The sequence below is a fragment of the Bufo bufo genome, chromosome 9 (assembly GCF_905171765.1).
Source record: "Bufo bufo chromosome 9, aBufBuf1.1, whole genome shotgun sequence".
In the NCBI taxonomy this organism is placed as follows: domain Eukaryota; kingdom Metazoa; phylum Chordata; class Amphibia; order Anura; family Bufonidae; genus Bufo; species Bufo bufo.
In genome coordinates, this window is record NC_053397.1 from 15,107,659 (window position 1) to 15,128,874 (window position 21,216).

Here is a 21,216-nt window from a genome sequence, read left to right on the forward strand (position 1 = left end):
AACTTTTTTATGATTGATTGCATTTTACTAATTTTGGGCTAAAATTCTTTTTTTCTATTGGTCTTTATTAAAAATATTGAGCCGTTTTGACACAAAGGGTTAATAGTTTTTCTAGCTGTGTCCGGTCATCTAATAACCCTTATCTCTAAATTACTAAAAGGGGATAAACACTTATTTAAGGCCTGTATTACACCAACAGATTATCTGACAGATTTTCTGACCAATCATTGGTCAGATGGCCGTTTACACACACAGATCTTTTGTTATACACACCAACTATTGGTCTGATTGGACAGATATTGGTCAGATATTCTGTTCGTGTAATACAGGCCTAAGACATATTCTTATCAGTAAGATAAGAACTGAGCTATAATGAGTGTTTAGGAGATCAGAGATTGGGAGCCTTCAGCTGAGCTGCCTGATGGAACACGGTAAAAATACAGAGCCTGCTACTAGAGAATCTCAAAGGGCTCACAATTTTTAATAAAGGCCAATTGAAAAGATGATTTTTAGCTCAAAATGAGTGCAATGCAATAACAGAAAAAAGCCCCCAAAAGTGTCCACAGCCTTTAAATTCCCCAAATTTGGAGATTTAAGCTCCCCTTCATAGAACTGCTGTGCCAAAATAGTGACTGTTAGCATGTATGTTAAAGGAAGCAAGGAAGAGGAGGTTGTCACAGTCCCACCCCCATTATTTACCGATGTCACTAAATATTAAAAGTTTATTACCTGTAAAGAATCTTTTATAAAATAATACCACCTATATAAATATACAGTACAGACCAAAAGTTTGGACACACCTTCTCATTCAAAGAGTTTTCTTTATTTTCATGACTATGAAGGCATCAAAACTATGAATTAACACATGTGGAATTATATACATAACAAACAAGTGTGAAACAACTGAAAATATGTCATATTCTAGGTTCTTCAAAGTAGCCACCTTTTGCTTTGATTACTGCTTTGCACACTCTTGGCATTCTCTTGATGAGCTTCAAGAGGTAGTCCCCTGAAATGGTCTTCCAACAGTCTTGAAGGAGTTCCCAGAGATGCTTAGCACTTGTTGGCCCTTTTGCCTTCACTCTGCGGTCCAGCTCACCCCAAACCATCTCGATTGGGTTCAGGTCCGGTGACTGTGGAGGCCAGGTCATCTGGCGCAGCACCCCATCACTCTCCTTCATGGTCAAATAGCCCTTACTTTCAAAGTTTTCCCAATTTTTCGGCTGACTGACCTTCATTTCTTAAAGTAATGATGGCCACTCGTTTTTCTTTACTTAGCTCACTCGTTTTTCTTTACTTAGCTGCTTTTTTCTTGCCATAATACAAATTCTAACAGTCTATTCAGTAGGACTATCAGCTGTGTATCCACCTGACTTCTCCTCAACGCCACTGATGGTCCCAACCCCATTTATAAGGCAAGAAATCCCACTTATTAAACCTGACAGGGCACACCTGTGAAGTGAAAACCATTTCAGGGGACTACCTCTTGAAGCTCATCAAGAGAATGCCAAGAGTGTGCAAAGCAGTAATCAAAGCAAAAGGTGGCTACTTTGAAGAACCTAGAATATGACATATTTTCCGTTGTTTCACACTTGTTTGTTATGTATATAATTCCACATGTGTTAATTCATAGTTTTGATGCCTTCAGTGTGAATCTACAATTTTCATAGTCATGAAAATAAAGAAAACTCTTTGAATGAGAAGGTGTGTCTAAACTTTGGGTCTGTACTGTATGTAAAAATGCTATACAGGAGTTAAAGGGGGTGTCCAGAATTCCAAAAACATGGCTACTTTTTACCACAAACAGTGCCACCCCTATCCAGAGGTTGTGCGTGGTACTACAGCTTAGCTGCATTTACTTTAGTGGAGCTAAGCTGCAATACCGGATATGAACCACGAACGGCAGCCATTTTTCTTATATTGGAAAACTCTTTTAAGGATTTTGGTTGAGATGAAGCTTCATCCCATTTTACAGGATTTTTGGTCGCTAAATCTCAGAATTTATATGGAGCTGTGTGCCTATTGCCACCAATCATATCCCAGCCTTTCATCTTTCAGAGATGCTTTTTTTTAATGATTGGTTGCCATGGTGAAGGAGGGGCGCCATCCTTTATATTAGCTAATACACTGGTTCTCTTGCAGGTGGCATCGGCTGCTTTGGACCCGACAAAGGACAGGCCCGAAAGTCTCTTGATGCGGTGGAGATTTATAACGTGGATGGGGATTTCTGGAGAGAAGGTCCGGCTATGCCTTACCCGCTCCTCGGCCTGAGAAGTAACGGCAGCAGTGCCGGAGCCGTGGATGGGAAGCTGTATGTTTGCGGAGGGTTTCGTGGAGGAGGTATCAGATTTATAACATCACAGGCACAACTTGTATCATCATGTCATAAATTCATATATATCTTCATAGCAGTCAGAGCTCTAATTTTTGGATTAGGAGTGCAAAATGTTCTACATTCACAAAAAGCAAAAAGAAGTTTAGCATTTCTTCAGCCACCACTAGGGGGAGCTCGGGAGCTCACTGCAGTCACTCACTGTGTTATTACTGATTTCAATGTATAAATAGTATGCAGTCTGCTCCTGAGCTCCCCCTAGTGGTGGGTGAAGGTATTCAGCATGTTATCTTTGAAGGGATTTTTCCGAGATTTTGATATTGATCACCTATCTTTAGGATAGGTCATCGATATCAGATCTAAGGGGGTCCAATCAGTTGTTTGAGGAAGCTGCGGTGTGCACTGTGGCCTCCTTACAGCTTACCAAACACAGCACCGTCTATTGTATAGTGGCTGTGCTTGGTACTGCAACCCAGGCCCATTGACTTGAATGGGACTGAGCTGCATCTAGGCCATGTGACCGATGGACGTAACATCACTGGCCTAGGAAGAGGCTGAGGTGCCCACCGGAGTGCCACGGACTCTTTAAACAGCTGATCTGCTGGGGTGCCGAGAATCAGAACCTCCCCAATCAGATATTCTAGACCTATCCTGAGGATAGGTCATCAATTTAAAAAAAACTTTAACAACCCCTTTAAATCTATATCTAAGCTGGGGCTTTGGAGCTCTGTATCAGAAAAATGGAGCTTCATTCACTATAAAGAAATGAATCAGCACCGAATTATGAACCTATTTAAGATTAATATATCAAAATGGTAAAGTGAACAATCCCATGAAGGATATTGGGCGGAGACATGCAAATTGTGTTTTTTTTTTGTTTTGTTTTTTACATAGTCTAGAATGGATAAAGTCTTTTTAAAGGGGAACTCCACATACAAATCACAGAGAAATAAAACCGTGCTGCTCCCGAGTATAAAATAGGATACGCAATTAGTTTTTTCTTTTATTTCCAAGTAACGTGACAATGGAGGTCACAACTCTATTGTAGCATAGTGCTTACGCTAACTTTCCATTGGTTCATAAGAACTTTGTAGGATATTTTTAGGGACAGAAATATAACCAGACCTCTGTACAGTCAGCAGGAATCTAAAGTCAGAACTCCACGAATAACAGCCGTGTTCATTGGAATGTCAGAAGCAATAATTTAAGGTGGACTTCCCCTTTAAGTACAGAGCAATTGGTGCAAGCCGCGGAGCCTCCATGGAGTAGATCTTGGGGATTTCTTTGAAAAACCAGAAACTTGCCTTGAGATGGAGACAACGGGAAAGTTATCTTCCGAAAACGCTCTGGAATAATAATCTCAGAGCCTTTCTTCTGCGAAACCAAAGACCCTGTTGTGAGCGGCAGGTCCATTGTTCCGTTGTGAATGGCTGAACTTTTGTTGCCGGGTCATCCACTTTCACAATCCTGTGGTAATTTTGATATTTCGTATGCAATTTATGTAGCGTTGACGCTGACTTGTTCCGTGGGGTCGTCCGGAGACAATCACCAGATCATTGCAGCTACATGAGCATTATCCCATTAAGACTTAAGCAACATTTTTAAAAAATTGCTTCAATGTTTAAAATAAAAAATGGAGCTACGTTTTACATAGTCTTGACTACAAATTTTCTTCCCGTTTGAGTAAACAGCTCCAAAGTAGTATTTGCAGGGCGTGAACACTTTTGCAACCTTTTGTTATTGCACCAATGCAATTCTTTTTTTCCATTTTGTGTATACAGCTGCTATGCAGACCTGTGTGTGTCCATGGTAACAGACTACTGTCCACCCATGTGCGTAGTCTGACCTTGCTGTCGTGTGCTCTTCATGGTAACCTATAGACAGTAAAAGAAGGGCAGATGGAAGAGTATGACAGCAGGAGTAAAAGATGAGGGGGCAGAATGAACAGAGTATGACGGTGGGATGAGACTATACAGGGTTTGTTTGTAGTCTGTACCCATGAAACATATACGTCTGCGTAGTATACACAAAACAGTAGGAGCTTTATAATCAAAGTTGAATAGCAGAACTATTTATTAAAGTTGGTATTAATCCCTTTCGAATGGGAGAAATCTGGACTTTAAAGATGGCGCCTGCTCAGGAGCTGAGCTCAGAGCCTGCTGTTTTACACAGTAGACACCCAGAGGAAGAGTCCATGATCAGAGATTACGGACTTTTAACTACTCAGATGCCGTGGTCAAGTGTGACCATGACATCGAGGCAGTCAAATATTGGGAGTGCTGCACTCCACGAGTCCGAACAGCTCCCACCTGGCGAGATTGCCAGAATTGTTTTGTTGCTATGGCAGCATCAGGCCTTCTAAAAGCTCTGAGCCCTGCCACAAGAAAGTTTCTATCAGGCCCTGCCTGTGGCAGGACTTGATAGGAAGGTAGTGATTTTCCGATAGACTGCAATGGTAAATCATTGCAGTCTATAAGAAAAGAAACCAGACGATCACATGTTAGGCTAAATGCACACGATCAGGATTGCGTGTGGATTTTCCGTGCGGATTTGTGTGCGGAAAATCCGCACCGTAGGTCATGTACATTGTATTCTATGAGAATTTAAAACTCTCAATGCACATGATACTGATTTTTTTCGTGCGGATTATGACCTTCGGTGCGGATTTTAAAATGCACAGCATGTAAATTTATTTTATTTTTCATGACCGGATTTTATCTTAGTAACTTAGTAAAGTTAACTTAGTAAAATCCGCATGCAAATCCGCACCAATTGATGCTGATTGACCGCACGGATTTGCCTGCGAACACCTGCGGATTTCAGTGCAGATTCTCCGCACATGAATCCTGAACATGTGCATGCACCCTAAGGCCTCTTTCACACGGGCGAGATTTCTGCGCGGGTGCAATGCGTCAGGTGAACGCATTGCACCCGCACTGAATCCGGACCCATTCATTTCTATAGGGCTGTGCACATGAGCGGTGATTTTCACGCATCACTTTTGCGTTACGTGAAAATCGCAGCATGTTCTATATTGTGTGTTTTTCACGCAACGCAGACCCCATAGAAGTGAATGGGGCTGCGTGAAAATCGCAAGCATCCGCAAGCAAGTGCTGATGCTTTGCGATTTTCACGCACGGTTGCTAGAAGACGATCGGGATGGGGACCCGATCATTATTATTTTCCCTTATAACATGGTGATAAGGGAGAATAATAGCATTCTGAATACAGATTGCATAGTACAATAGGGCTGGAGGGGTTAAAAAAATTAAAAAAATTATTTAACTCACCTTAATCCACTTGTTCGCGCAGCCTGGCATCTCTTCTGTCTTCTTCTTTGAGGAATAGGACCTTTGATGATGTCACTACGCTCATCACATGATCCATCACCATGGTAAAAAAGATCATGTGATGGACCATGTGATGAGCGCAGTGACGTCATCAAAGGTCCTATTCCTCAAAGAAAAAGACCGAAGAGATGCCGGCTGCGCGAACAAGTGGATTAAGGTGAGCTAAAATTTTATTTTTTTTAACCCCTCCAGCGCTATTGTACTATGCATTCTGGATTCAGAATGCTATTATTTTCCCTTATAACCATGTTATAAGGGGAAATAATACAATCTACGCAACCTTGAACCCAAACCTGAACTTCTGTGAAGAAGTTCGGGTCTGGGTACCACATTCAGTTTTTTATCACGCGCGTGCAAAACGCATTGCACCCGCGCGATAAAAACTGAACGGAACGCAATCGCAGTCAAAACTGACTGCAATTGGGTACCTAATCGCGTCGGTTTGCTGCAACGCATCTGGACCTTATCCGGACACGCTCGTGTGAAAGAGGCCTAAAAGTCCTCAAGGGGGACTACAAATAAATGTAAAAGGAAAATGTAAAAAAAATATATATATATATATATATATGAAACTATAAAAATAGATAAAAATGCAAATCACCCCCTTTTACAAATAAAAATAAACACTAAAAATAACAAACATCATTAGTACTGCCGCATCCCAAAATGCCCAAACTATTAAAATATACTGGTCCTTCAAGTTACAATATTGTTTGGTTTCAGGAGGACCATTGTATGTTGAAACCATTGCAGCTTGAGTCCATAACTCTATGGAAAACTGGTAATTGGTTCCAAAGCCCCAAAATGGTATCCTAAAATATGGTGGGGAAAAAAATGATGATTTAGGAAAAATAAGCAGATAACTAAGATAGAATTTCCTTACCTATAAGACTCAGGAATAGAAGTTGGAAGCTGTAAATCACATTCTATGATGACGAAAGGTGCTTCTTCAGGGTCCCTCACAGTACACAGTGCACCCGGAAAAAAAAAAGGAGCTGGTCACACCTGACATCCAAAGGAGCAGCTCATCCTGGCACAGACAGAGGGCAGTATAGGACATGCAGTACCACACTGTACTGGAAGAGAAGCTACTAGACACCAATACAGGTGTTCTACCAGAGAAATGGCCACGTTGATTGGCTGGATCTGAGTCTTGTTTCAACTTTCAATGGTCCATGAGAGACCATTGTCAGTTAAAAATATTGTATCCTGAGGCCATTGTATCTTGATGGACCACTGTATAAAAGTATTTTACCCATACGATGATCGGCGTAACAGAAAATAAAGAAGAGCGATGGAGCGGGGTGCAGCCATAGCGGAATGGCGTATTGACTTAGGGGGAAGTTGTAGGCAGGTAAAGGGTTAAATAGATTAAAGGAAGGGATATAGGTAGGGATTGGTGGAGCAGAGGGTGGGGCAGTGGAGGTTGGCGGAAAGTATTTAAAGGAGTTAGGGGCGGAGTTAGTTAATTAAGCGGGAGATAGGTTGAAAGTTCCCGCCCACCCGCCCTTAATTTGTATTGTTTATTCTGGGAGGGGAGGCTTGTCGTAGCGGGAGGCAGGTAGAAGGGGGATTCTGGGAGGCAAAACTATTTGGAAGAGTTGCATGACTCTTTGGGGGTGTGCATCTTAAGAGGTTTGGTGCGTTGAAGGATGGGGGCTCCTGTTTGGGCTAGAAGGCCTGCAGGGGCATGATGTTTATGTTTGGTGCCCTTGGGTCGGTGAGTGCGGCCAAGGGTAAGGTTAAACTTCAACTGGAGGATTAATGTGACGGGCTTGCCTTCCAGGATCCCTCATTATCAGGGGGTTATGACGTTGGAACATGGTTCAGATATATGTAAGTTTTATGCAAAGAAAATGTTATGATGGTTATTCTGTTAATAAATGGGCCGCTACGGCCACAGGTCTCCGTGTGTTGTTAATGGGAAAAGGGATGAGGTGGTAAATGGCCGTACTAATCTTCCATCCTATTAAGTCTGAAAAGGGATGATTTGCTGTTTTTTGGTTGTTTCACCTCCCCAAAAAAGTAATAAAAAAAGTGATGAAACACACACTGCAAAATGGTATCAATAAAAACTACAGGTCGTCCTGCAAAAAAAAAAAAAAAATAGACGTAAATACAAAAATGTTTTATGAGGGTCAGAACGGTGATGCTAAGAAAACATTATTTTATTTCAAAGTTTTTATTTTTCACAAGTATTAAAACTATAAACATGCGGCTTTGCTGTAACCGTACTCACCCGGAGAATGAAGGTAACAGACCAGTTATACTGCTTAGGAAATGCTGCAAAAATGAAACCTATAATAAATATGACGGAATCGCGTTTTATTTTTGAAGTTTTTTTTCCAGCTTCCCACTGCATTGTAGGCAAATGGCGCCAATAAAAAAAACAAGCCCTCAATCGCTGCGTCCAGAAGAGGTTAATCCTGTCCCTTTAAGTAAATCATAACCTTTTGTATTACGGTATTAAAAATGGATGATGACTACTACACTCACTCTCAGTTTATATTCAATTATTAATCACCGTAATGGACAATCATCCTGTTCCTTTTGCTTTAGTTTTATTTGACCTTTAATAATCCTTCCCCGAAATTCTGTTATGTGGCTTCACCTCTTTGAAAGGGATTAAGTCTGCGCTGCTGATCCTGCGCGCGCTGATAAAATTAGAGTCTAATCCCTTCGCTATGATCATCATGTCTGGAGGATTGTCCGGAGAGAAATACATCAGGGTATTCGACAGAAAATTATATATATAATTGTGCACGTGTGATATGAGCCCAGTTCTGCAGGTGGTTCGACGGTGATGGTGTTAAAGGGTAACTCCACCCACAATATGCAATGACCCAATGACTTTTTTTTTTTTTAGTTTATCATTGGTTGACCTATGCGGTCATTTTACATTTCGGCCAGGCTGGCATTCGTGAAATACACCTGCGCAAATACTAATTAGAAGATTCAGAGGTCTTCGTAGCGCCGCCCATTCTATCATTATCACTATATAGACCACTTCCTTCTTCAAGATATCTTCAAGAAGGGAACAGCCTGATCCCAATACATCTATCACATTAAATAAAATCTGAATTAGGCCTCCTGCACACGTTTTTTTTTTCCGTTTACTGGCCGTTTTTTGCGTTCCGTATACAGTCCGTATACGGAACCATTCCTTTCAATGGTTCCGCAAAATAAAGGAATGTACTCCATATGCATTCCGTTTCCGCATTTCCGTTTTTCCGTTCCGTTGAAAGATAGAACCTGTCCTATTATTGCCCGCAAATCACATTCCGTGGCTCTATTCAAGTCAATGGGTCGGCAAAAAAGAAAACGGAACACATACGGAATGTCTTCCAGTATCCGTTCCGTTTTTGCGGAACCATCTATTAAAAATTTGATGCCCAGCCCAATTATTGTATACTGTATATGCCATACGGAAAAATGAAACGGGGAAACGGAAACAGAAGAGAAACAAAAAAACGGAACAACGGATCCATGAAAAACAGACTGCAAAACACTGAAAAAGCCATACGGTCGAGTGCAGGAGGCCTTATACTCACTTATGACTCCACTCCATCGGAAAGCAGGCCGCCAGCTTTTTTAACCAATTCTACAATTCTCCGATGTCATATTTAAGAGATATGTATACTTTTGCAAAAAAAAAAAAAATATATATATATTTTTACTTCAGGGCATTTAAAAGATTAAAAATCTCCTACCGTTTTGAGCATACAGCTCCTCTACAGACCTACATGCCTCTATGGTTACAAACCCGTTGTAGTCTGATGCTGCAGGCATGTGTATCTTCTACTGAAAGGATCAGTTCTCCAGGTGTTCTGAAACTACAACTCCCAGAATGCTCTATTCACTTCTATGGGAGTTAGAAGAACAGCCAAGCATGTTTGCATGCTGGGAGATGTAGTGTAGATGTGTGAAGGACAGTCTCTAAGCAGAGCAGCCTATGACTTGCAGGCTCAGACTACACACATTTGTTTGTAGTCTGTTGCCATGGATACATACACTTGTGTAAGAGCATAGAGATTTCTTAGACTGGAGCAAAAAATGTGGTTGCAAAAGTGTTCACACTGTTTAAATAGAACAAAAATGACAGTCTTTGCGAGTGGTGTGGGCAAGCCGAAATCTCAACAGGCTCTAAAATTATTTCAAACCTGGAAGGGGGGATCCAATCTGGGGCTCATTTTATCCTATTTCTTCTACAAGAAAAGGGGGCCGGCGAGCAAACAGTCCTCCTTGTTGGTTGTGGTGGTATGTACCAGGGGGGCCCCCTCTTTTCTGTGTATGGGCCAAGTACCAATTATAACATGAGAAAGGGTCTGTGTAGGACTACCGGGGGTTAATCTCCTTCTCAACATGTCAAAGAAGCCATTATGTGAATTAGACAAAGGAACGTTACTGAGATCTAAGTCGTTACCAGACGCAATGTATGAGGGCGGATTAAATTTAATAGGAATCTGCCATGAGAAATTACAACATCATTCACTACTCAAACTCCCGTGGTAATTTTTGTTTTTGCTCCTCCTCCTCCTGTGCGCAAATTTTATAGTTAACTCTGTTAAAGTTAGATTTCCTCGAGTTTGTAACAAGGATACACTTATCCAAATCCAATTATCTTTTTTTTTTTACTACTTTTATCAATATAAATCTACATATAGAAGATATTGTTTTGTACTCCAGTCACCTCCAGAGCAGCATTCAAAAAGCTGAAGTACAATGTAACATCTGGCTGTAGGGGTTACAGCATAAAATAGGGGTGTGAATATATCTGAACTGTTATTAGGGTCCCTACAATCTAACAGATTGTCGGGAAGGAAGCGTTCACCTTGACAATCTGCTGGTCGCTAGTGAAGGAGAACGGTGCATTTACATGCAGCGATCTCCTCCAGTGTATGGGAAGGAGCAATCACTAATGCCATCACTCTTCCCCATACTGTCTCGTTGTTCCCGGCAGCAGATCGTGTTTACACAGCACAAACTGCGACTGGGAAGCATTTTGCTCGTTCATCGGGTAATCGGCGGTGCATTTAAACCGAAAGATCATTGCTAACGAGCATTACTAGTAACGCTGGTTACCGATGACCGTTTCAATTGTCGATCCGTGTGAAGAGTTCCCAAACTTCTGGTTGTTGCTCTGGATCTGACTGGAGTATAAGGCATAATATAAAAATAAGTAAAGCAAAGTATTTTAGTTAATTAACATCTTATATAGATATTAACTATAACATGGTGTATAAAAACTAAAAAAAGTGCTGTTTTCCTTTAAGCCTGTAAGGTAGGTTTAATTGATGACTGCCAGGAGTACGGACTTCTATAATGCTGACAGTCAGCAAGACATCTGTCTAATGAATCTTCTCCAATGTAAATAAACTCTGCGGATACAGATTTTCTTCCTAATTGAGATGTTCCAAACCTCTTAATAATTTATATGTCCCTGTCTGCACTCACTCAACTTCCTCCACAATCGTCTAGAATATAATCAAGCATATAACTACAACAATACTGCTCCTATATACAAGATTATAACTACTATAATGCTTCTACTATGTACAGGAATATAACTACTATAATACTGCTCCTATATACAAGATTATAACTACTATAATACTGCTCCTATGTACAAGAATATAACTACTATAATACTGCTCCTATGTACAAGAATATAACTACTATAATACTGCTCCTATGTACAAGAATATAACTACTATAATACTGCTCCTATGTACAAGTATATAACTACTATAATACTGCTCTTATGTACAAGTATATAACTACTATAATACTGCTTCCTATGTACAAGAATATAACTACTATAATACTGCTTCTATGTACAAGAATATAACTACTATAATACTGCTCCTATGTACAAGTATATAACTACTATAATACTGCTTCCTATGTACAAGAATATAACTACTATAATACTGCTCCTATGTACAGGAATATAACTACTATAATACTGCCTCCTATGTACAAGAATATAACTACTATAATACTGCTCCTATGTACAGGAATATAACTACTATAATACTGCTCCTTTGTACAAGAATATAACTACTATAATACTGCCCCCTATATACAAGAATATAACTACTATAATACTGCTCCTATGTACAAGAATATAACTACTATAATACTGCCTCCTATGTACAAGAATATAACTACTATAATACTGCCCCTATGTACAAGAATATAACTACTATAATACTGCTCCTATGTACAAGAATATAACTACTATAATACTGCTGCTATGTACAGGAATATAACTACTATAATACTGCTCCTATGTACAAGAATATAACTACTATAATACTGCTCCTATGTATAAGAATATAACTACTATAATACTGCCTCCTATGTACAAGAATATAACTACTATAATACTGCCTCCTATGTACAAGAATATAACTACTATAATACTGCTCCTGTATACAAGACTATAACTACTATAATACTGCTCCTATGTACAAGAATATAACTACTATAAGACTGCTCCTATGTACAAGAATATAACTACTATAATACTGCTCCTATGTACAAGAATATAACTACTATGGCGGAGCCTAGCCACGCTGCTGAATGGCCGCACGAGCTTGAGCTCCTCCAGCATTCCGGCTCATTTGCCCTAAATTAAGCTATAATTTGCACTAATATGGGGAAGACTGGCAAGGACAAGTCTAGAGGCAGTTCAGAGACGACCCCACTACACTCCAAGCAGCCAGAAATGGAAAAGTTCCTCAGGAAAACTCAGAGGCTCGCTGTGCAGAGAGGCCCTAACATGGCGGCATCCATTACCCACGACTCCGATGCAGGAGACCTCTCGGACGCGGGAAGTGGCTCTGATATTTCAGACAGACGTCCACGCGACCCACCGCTTTCTGAACGGACCCTTAAGAGAGTCCTAGATTCAGCTCTCTCACCTCTCAAGCAAGGCTTATCTGACATTAAAGACGACTTGAAACATTTAGGCCAGAGAGTCGTTTCCCTGGAGTCTGCTCAAGAAGACATCATGGCGTACGAAAGTAAAGCCGCAGACGTGTTAGCGGCCCACAAGGCCTTATTGAATGAAGCATTCCTGAAACTAGAAGACCAGGAGAACCGCAGTCGCAGGCGGAATATCCGCATACGGGGCCTACCGGAATCGCATGCGGTAGAGGCCTTGCCGTCAATTGCGCGCAAAATATTTTCAAACCTACTGGGCGCAGAGAGGGCGGCCGGAATAGTGATCGAGCGTATACACAGGGCACTACGCCCTAGACCAAAGCCGCAGGAACCACCGCGGGATGTGATCTGTGGCTTACTGAGCTTTGTCGACACTGCGGCCCTCCTACAGAAACAGCGGGAATCGGAAGCCTTGGAGTACGAACATGCACCGATCCAGATGTTTCAAGACCTGGCTCCGTCTACTTTGGCCAAACGGCGCCTGTTGCGGCCTCTTCTGGATGTCTTGAAGAAATCAGCGATTCCTTTCCGTTGGTTGTACCCTTTCGGGTTGGCGATTTCCAGAAATGGTAAATTACTTACCGTTCGTTCTCCTCAGGATCTGGCCTCTGTCTGGGAAGCGCTTGGGGTACCCCCTGTTGACATTCCTTCATGGCTCCCGGCCGACCAGGATGGCCCCCTACCAGCTCCACCTCGTGTTGCTAACTGGCAGAAGGTGTCGGCTGGAAAGTCTGACCGTCTGGGAAGGGGCAGGATGGATAAGAGCCCCACCTGATCGCCATTTCCTAAACGCATGACGACCTATGAGGAGTTTTCCTCTTCTGCTGTTCTATGTCCACTGATCTGTTTCACACAACAGGACGATAAGGAAACTTTCCTTTGTTTTTTCTGGACATTGCTCCTGTTGCTGCAGGTATCGCTACCCCTATGCAGGGCAAGGACCGGCAAGATCCCTGTGCTGGACATATTTTTGTTGGTCCATTGTTAGAGACCGCAAGGTGCTTTACTTGCCCCCTCGCCAGCTCAACCCTGTCTGAGCTGACGATAAGTGAAGCATTTACTTCTCTACAGATCTCATGTTTTCTGTGCTAGTTTATTACCGGTTTGTTTTTTCACTGTTTTATTATTTTGTTGTGTTTTGTCTATCCCTTCTTTCTACCTTCCCTTTCTCTGCTCTGAACCACTGTGCGCTACTAAGCATTTCCATGGTTATTCTGTGTAGGCATCTGTGTGATTTACTAATGCAATGGCATCTATTGTAGTTGCTTCTTTAAATGTACATGGTTTGAACGAGCCATGCAAAAGGTCCCAGACTCTCTCCCTCCTTTTGAGGGACAAAGTTTCAGTGGCTTTCTTACAGGAGACTCACTTTAAATCGGGCAAGGTTCCCAACCTTCCCCCTAGGAAGTTTGCCCAATGGTTCCACAGTACCTATAGCACCGCCAGCAGGGGGGTTAGTGTGGCTGTGCACAGAAGCCTCCCCTTCAAACACTCTGCTACTGCTGTGGACCCAGAGGGCAGATACCTCTTTGTGAAAGGTGTTTTAGGTGAGTCTCCTGTGACTTTTGCCAATTTGTATGCCCCTAATAGAGGCCAAGTCCCATGGCTCGTTCAAACCTTAAACCTTCTTTCCTCGTTCACAGAGGGATTGCTTGTTCTGGGGGGTGATTTCAATGTGGCCCTAGACCCTGCCATTGATACCTCCACAGGCAGACCTTCTGTTTCTTATAGGCTCCTGAGACGGTTGAAAATCTCTCTGAAGAAATTGAAGGTCTTAGATGTATGGCGCTCACTAAACCCCAACGGCCGGGATTTTTCCTATTATTCCCATGCCAAAGCTTCCTTTCACAGGTTAGATTACTTATTCCTCTCTGAGTCACATCTGCGTAATGTCTCCGGAGCTCGTATAGGTCCCATTACACTTTCTGACCACGCTCCTGTTATCATCCACTTTTCCCTGTCTGGCCCACAGAAAAAGGAACGTCTATGGCGTCTAAATGACACTTTGATTTTGGACCCCGTTCACGCTTCTAAGATTAAAGCCTCCATCTCTGAGTTTTTTACGCTAAATGATGCACCCGACTCCCCTCCCTCCCCTTCCATATTATGGGAATCTCATAAGGTAGTGTTAAGGGGGGAACTCATTGCCTTAGGGGCTTATGTGAAAAAACAGAGGACGCAGGCTTTAGATGCTCTATTGACAAAAATTGCCCGCCTTGAATCCTCGCACAAGGAATCACAGGCCCTTCATACCCTTGCAGAACTCACGGAAGCTAGGACACATCTAAAAAATATGCTAAATGTCACTTCGGCAAAGCTGGTACTGCGTTCTAGGTTTAAGGCCTACGCCCATGGAAATAGAGGTAACGGACTGATGTCAGCCATAGTTAAGAAGCAATTCTCTGACTCCTTTGTTTCCTCTATTAAAGACCCTAACGGGAAGGTGCATAAATCCACCCCTGATATCGCCAAGGCTTTCTGCGCCTTTTATGAGGCTCTGTATAATCTACCTCCCCCCAACGGGGCCACCCCTGGTGTCCTCTCAGACGCCACGGACAAATTTCTACAGTCTTTAGACCTTCCTTCCATATCCCAAACAAAAGCGGCCCACTTAACTAGACCGGTTACTGACTCTGAAATCCATAAGGTGCTCAGGTCCATCCCCTCGGGTAAAAGCCCGGGCCCGGATGGTTTTCCCATTATTTACTACAAATCCTTCCAGGATATCTTAATCCCCCGTTTTAAGAATTTGTGCAATTACCTCCTCTCTGGAGGCTCCCTTGCCCCTCATTCCTTAATGGCACACATCACAGTCTTACATAAGGAGAATAAGGACCCGACTTGCTGCAGTAATTATAGGCCGATCTCCTTGCTCAATACTGATGTGAAGTGGTGGGCGAAAATCTTAGCTACCAGACTTCAGGATGTACTTCCCGACATTGTCCATGGAGAGCAAGTGGGCTTTGTCCACGGCAGACAGGGGTCGGAAAACACGATTCGGCTTCTTCACCTTATTCACAGGGCTAAGAAATCTGTGAAACCTTTAGTGTTGGTGAGCACTGATGCGGAGAAGGCCTTCGACAGGGTCAGCTGGCAGTTTATGTCTCGGGCCCTGGCGAGGTTTGGTCTTTCTGATCAGTTTATTGCTGCCATTTACACCTTATACCCGGCCCCCTCTGCCGTGGTCAAAGTTAATGGTACGTTGTCCCCTCCATTTCGCATCACTAATGGGACAAGGCAGGGGTGCCCCCTGTCTCCGGCATTATTTGTATTGGTGATGGAGACTCTTCTGTGCAAGATCAGGGCGGAACCAGATATAAAGGGCCTCCAAGTGGGCGCCGGCACCCATGTTACTGCAGCGTTTGCGGACGACCTTTTGGTTATAATATCTAACCCCAGAGAGGCCTTACCTAAGTTATTGAATATATTTGAGGACTTTGGGTTCGTATCTAATTTTAAAATTAATTATGGGAAGTCTATGGCACTTAATATTTCATGCTCCCAAGCTGTGATTAATACGCTTAAACGCGATACTCCATTTGTTTGGGCATCCAGGGACATTACGTTCCTAGGGACACGTATATCGGCCAATATCCATGAGTTGGCCTCACTCAATTACACGCCGCTGCTTCAGTCAGTTCGTACCCACCTCCAGACTTTGAAACTACCTTTCGTATCTTGGGTTGGTAGGAAAAATTACCTTAAAACCTTTATCCTCCCCAAATTCCTATATCTGCTACAGGCCCTCCCTATTTGGCTATCAAACTCATATTTCACAGAAGTCCACCGGGTGTTCACACGCTTCCTCTGGAATGGCAAATCTCCTCGTATTGCCTATTCAGTCCTCACTAGGGATAAGAAGCTCGGAGGCTTTGGGATGCCAGATGTTAAAGTTTATTATACTGCAGTACAACTTTGTAGATGCGTAGCAACTATGTCTCGTCAATCCAACTCCCCTTGCTCTCGCCTGGAGTCGGCGCTGCTCACTGACCAAGATCAGCTCACCCTGTGGGGTGTCCGAGCCTTTTCGGCTAACCATTATGCATCCTCCCTGGTCTGGAAGGGTATGCTGGTAGAGTGGTCTAAAATGGTCCAATCTCAAACATTCAACTTTCCTAACCCAGGTATGCCACTGCAACTGCTACAAAACTACCTCCATCCATCCATCTTAAGCCCCTCCGGTATTTGGTCTAGGCTCGCTGGCAAATTTCTGCGGGATGTCCTCTTACCGGATGGCAGCTTGAATTTGGATTTGTTGCTGGGCCTCCCCGAGGTCAAGACTGCGCCTTTTTTCCTTCTGGCTGACTTTAAGAGAGATATTACAGGGGGTGTTAGGTCCCTTCCTGTTAATAGCTCTTTATCTTGGCTTGAGAAGAAGGTCATGGCCACTAAACCCGCCACTAGACCGCTGTCTCAGATGTATAAAGAAATACTCTCCTCACTCCCCCCGGAGCTCCGTTTTCTGACCTCCTGGGAGAGGGAGCTCTCTTTGTGCCTCACGGAGCCGGAAAGAGCCTTTATTTTGGCACATTCACATGGCTTTAACCGCTGTGTGAGGATTCAGGAGAACTCTTTCAAACTACTCAGTAGATTGTATAAGACGCCTGAGTTCTTACACAAGTTGAACCCGGAAGTTCCAGAAGCTTGTTGGAGATGCGGCTTGGAAATTGGTTCCCTGTCGCATATTTGGTGGTCCTGTCGGAAAATCCAGACATTTTGGAAATCAATTGAGCCATTGATCAACCAAATTTGCAATTCTAGGATAGTTCTGGATGCTAAACTTATTTTGTTATGGTGCCCCAATACAACCCTCACCCCTGCTAAGGATAACCTCCCGACCATGTTGCTCACGGCAGCTAAGCTGCTTATTCCTTTTCTATGGAAAATTGACTCTCCCCCGACTACCCTAATGTGGATAGACAAGGTAGACCAGATCTACCGTTTTGAGGAGCTGGCACACTGGGAAACTAACTCACGTTCCCGCTTCTTAAAACTATGGTCTCCATGGAAAACATACAGAAACTTTGCTTAGCAGAGCAGAATCTCCCATTTCCCTGTTCTCCCCGTTCCTTCCCCTCTTGTGTGTTCCCCCCCTTTGTCTCCCAGCCCTTGACTGAATTTTATTTTAAGTTTGATAAATGTGATTGTATATGATGTCTATGCATGATGTAAATGTGGGACTCATATTGTGATTCCTTGTCACTGTGATGTAGTCATGTATGGGCGGTTAGCCTCTGCTTTTTCTTTCAATAAAAAGAAATATGGTTAAGAATATAACTACTATAATACTGCCTCCTATGTACAAGAATATAACTACTATAATACTGCTCCTATGTACAAGAATATAACTACTATAATACTGCCTCCTATGTATAAGAATATAACTACTATAATACTGCCTCCTATGTATAAGAATATAACTACTATAATACTGCCTCCTATGTACAAGAATATAACTACTATAATACTGCCCCTATGTACAAGAATATAACTACTATAATACTGCCTCCTATGTATAAGAATATAACTACTATAATACTGCCTCCTATGTATAAGAATATAACTACTATAATACTGCTCCTATGTACAAGAATATAACTACTATAATACCGCCCCCTATGTACAAGAATATAACTACTATAATACTGCTCCTATGTCCAAGCATGTAACTTTTCCTATGACTGTCCAGATTAGGTTGTCAGACGTGCAGATCTTTATACAGCCTGAAGGGGGGCAAATAAATGCATTATTATATATGTCTCTCTCTCTCTATCTCTCCTGCCTTTCTGCCTGTGTATTAGTTCTGGCACTCCTGCCATGCTGCAGTATACAGGGCGGTAGGAGGATCTAGATAAAAAGTCAGTAATTTCAGTTTACAAAATTATATAATGCGTGTAAGTAGTATAGGGAATGGAGTTCTCGTCAAACTCAAAGTGATGGATAGCCATGCCCCTTTTCCCACCCATAATCCCGCCCACTATGCCCATATATGGTTCGTGAAGCTAAAAGTGGCAGGTCGACATGCCCCTTTCCTAGCCCAAAACCCCGCTCCCCCGCCCATAACCCCGCCCACAGACCCGCCCCAAACGACGTCTAATTGCTGCCCATTCAATCACCCTTTTATTCTTTTAGATCTTATAACGCATTAGTAATTTTATTAAGTTTTAATATGTTTAAAATAAAATGATATTAAGCGTGTATTAACCGCTAATTAAGTTATTATAAATATTGGCAATAGCTATTTGATCCGTCTATCTAACTATCAATCTATAGGACCTTTGATGATGTCATCGCAGGTCCTAGGTACATTTCTATGTAGCCCAAATCTAACGTTTCAATAGATAAAAAAAAAATCTATCTATTTATCTAGAAAAAATTCAAAAAAGCCAGCAGCCCTCTAGTAAAGTCAAAAAATCAACGTGGTTTATTCACCCAGTGTCAAACAGCAGCGACGTTTCAACCGCTTGTTGCGGTCTTTCTCAAGCTATGTGAACATGTGTTACAACAGCAGTATATAAAGGTGTACCAATTAATTACATAAAATATCCAATTGAAATAAAAACTACCGTATCACAATTCATAGGAGCTATGTTTAAATGAATACATACTCATCAGCATCAATGTGAAATGACATATAATACAAATAAAGTGACAGTGCTTCGTGCAAAAATACATAATACATGACAAAAGTACATGATCAAATATAATTGATAATTAAAAATTGATAATTAAAAATACAAGTGTTCCCAATGTGTGGTGTTGATTAAAAACTTACAAAACCAGTTGGTAAACTGTGCCAGCCGAGCATCACGGGTCTCGAGAGCGTCCACATTCAGTTAGCATCACGGTCGGCGTGACTATCACATACGTGACACAGAGGGAGGGAACAAGGAAGGCCCTGCCCAAGTGAGAGGGAAGGTGGTGACCCCTGACTCACCTAGCGACTGGCACCTGGCTGCCCTGACGTCCCTAGACGGGTTCCTCACCCGTACGCCGATCACGTGCCTAAAGCCCTGGCTTTCCCTAAGCTGAGCCCTAGATAGTGAACAGGGCGGTGGGAACACTAGTCCGCACCACTAGCTCTAAAGGAAAACACCAAGGGAAGGACAGACAATACAAACTCAACATATAGTCCCAGGTGGGCGACAACAGGAGACAACAAGAAGCCCAACAGGGATCCGGAGGGAAGCACTCTGGAACGACAACCAGGATTCACAACTCCAGTGGGTCAGTATAGATGTCCAGGCAGGAAGCTCTATAACTGGCAACTAGAGAAGAGTGAGGGGAGAATATAAGGAGGTTGGGAGTGGCAGACAAGAAACAGCTGAGGAGGAGAAGCTACGGATCCCTGATTGAGACAAAAAGGATAGCAAGGCAAACACAGAAAACAATCACTAAGAAACAACGTGATCTTTAGATATAGAGCGCGCAGCCACCCGCTGCGACCTCCTGACCCCGGGTATAACGGAGTCAGACGTGGCTCTTGATACCCTCGTGACAGTACCCCCCCTTTCACGAGGGGCCTCCGGACACTCAGGACCAGGTCTCTCCGGATGAGAGGCATGGAAAGCCTGAATTAACCTGTTGGCGTTTACCTCTGACGCTGGAACCCACATTCTTTCCTCGGGACCGTAACCCCTCCAATGCACCAGATACTGAAGAGAGCGGCGGACCCGACGAGAATCAACAATTCTGGCTATTTGAAACTCCAGATTACCATCCACAATAACAGGAGGAGGTGGCAGCGGTGATGGTTCTAGAGGTGGAACATACTTCTTGAGTAACGATTTATGGAAGACGTTATGGATCTTAAAAGTCTGAGGTAGCTCCAGGCGAAAAGCCACAGGGTTAATGACGGCTACTATTTTATAAGGACCAATGAACCTAGGGCCCAGTTTCCAAGAGGGAACCTTCAACTTAATATTCCTAGTAGACAACCACACATAGTCATTCACCCCTAGGTCCGGACCTGGCGACCGTTTCTTATCGGCCATGCATTTATATTTACCACTCATCTTTTTCAAGTTAACTTGCACCTTCTGCCATACCGAAGAAAGAGATGAAGAAAACCTTTCCTCTTCGGGAACACCAGAAGACCCCCCCTCTTTGAAAGTACAAAATTGGGGATGAAAACCGTATGCACCAAGGAATGGTGACTTGCCAGTGGACTCCTGATAATGATTATTTATGGCAAACTCAGTTAACGGTAAATATGAGGACCACAACTCTTGGTTTTCAGACACAAAACACCTTAAATATGTTTCTAGGTTTTGGTTGGTACGCTCAGTCTGTCCATTCGACTGAGGATGGAAAGCTGAGGAAAAGGACAAGTGTACCCCCAAACGGGAACAAAAAGCTTTCCAAAACTTAGAAATAAACTGGGTTCCCCGATCCGAAACCACATCGGAAGGGACCCCGTGAAGCTTCACGATTTCACTGATAAACACCTGAGCAAGAGTTTTAGCATTAGGAAGTGCGGGTAGCGCAATAAAGTGTACCATTTTGCTAAACCTGTCTACTACTACCAAAATAACTGTTTTACCCGCAGACAACGGTAAGTCAGTGATGAAATCCATAGACAGATGT

The 21,216-nt window shown here is 42.7% G+C and overlaps 1 protein-coding gene across 6 annotated transcripts in view; it reads left to right on the forward strand.

The window, feature by feature from the left end:
• Positions 1-21,216, forward strand: part of KBTBD12 (kelch repeat and BTB domain containing 12) — a 111,405-nt gene that overhangs the window by 38,648 nt on the left and 51,541 nt on the right. For all 6 annotated transcript variants that reach the window (XM_040408586.1, XM_040408587.1, XM_040408589.1 and 3 more), the window contains exon 5: positions 2,143-2,340. In XM_040408586.1, the coding sequence (XP_040264520.1) occupies positions 2,143-2,340 (198 nt within the window). The remainder of the gene's footprint in view (positions 1-2,142; positions 2,341-21,216) is intronic.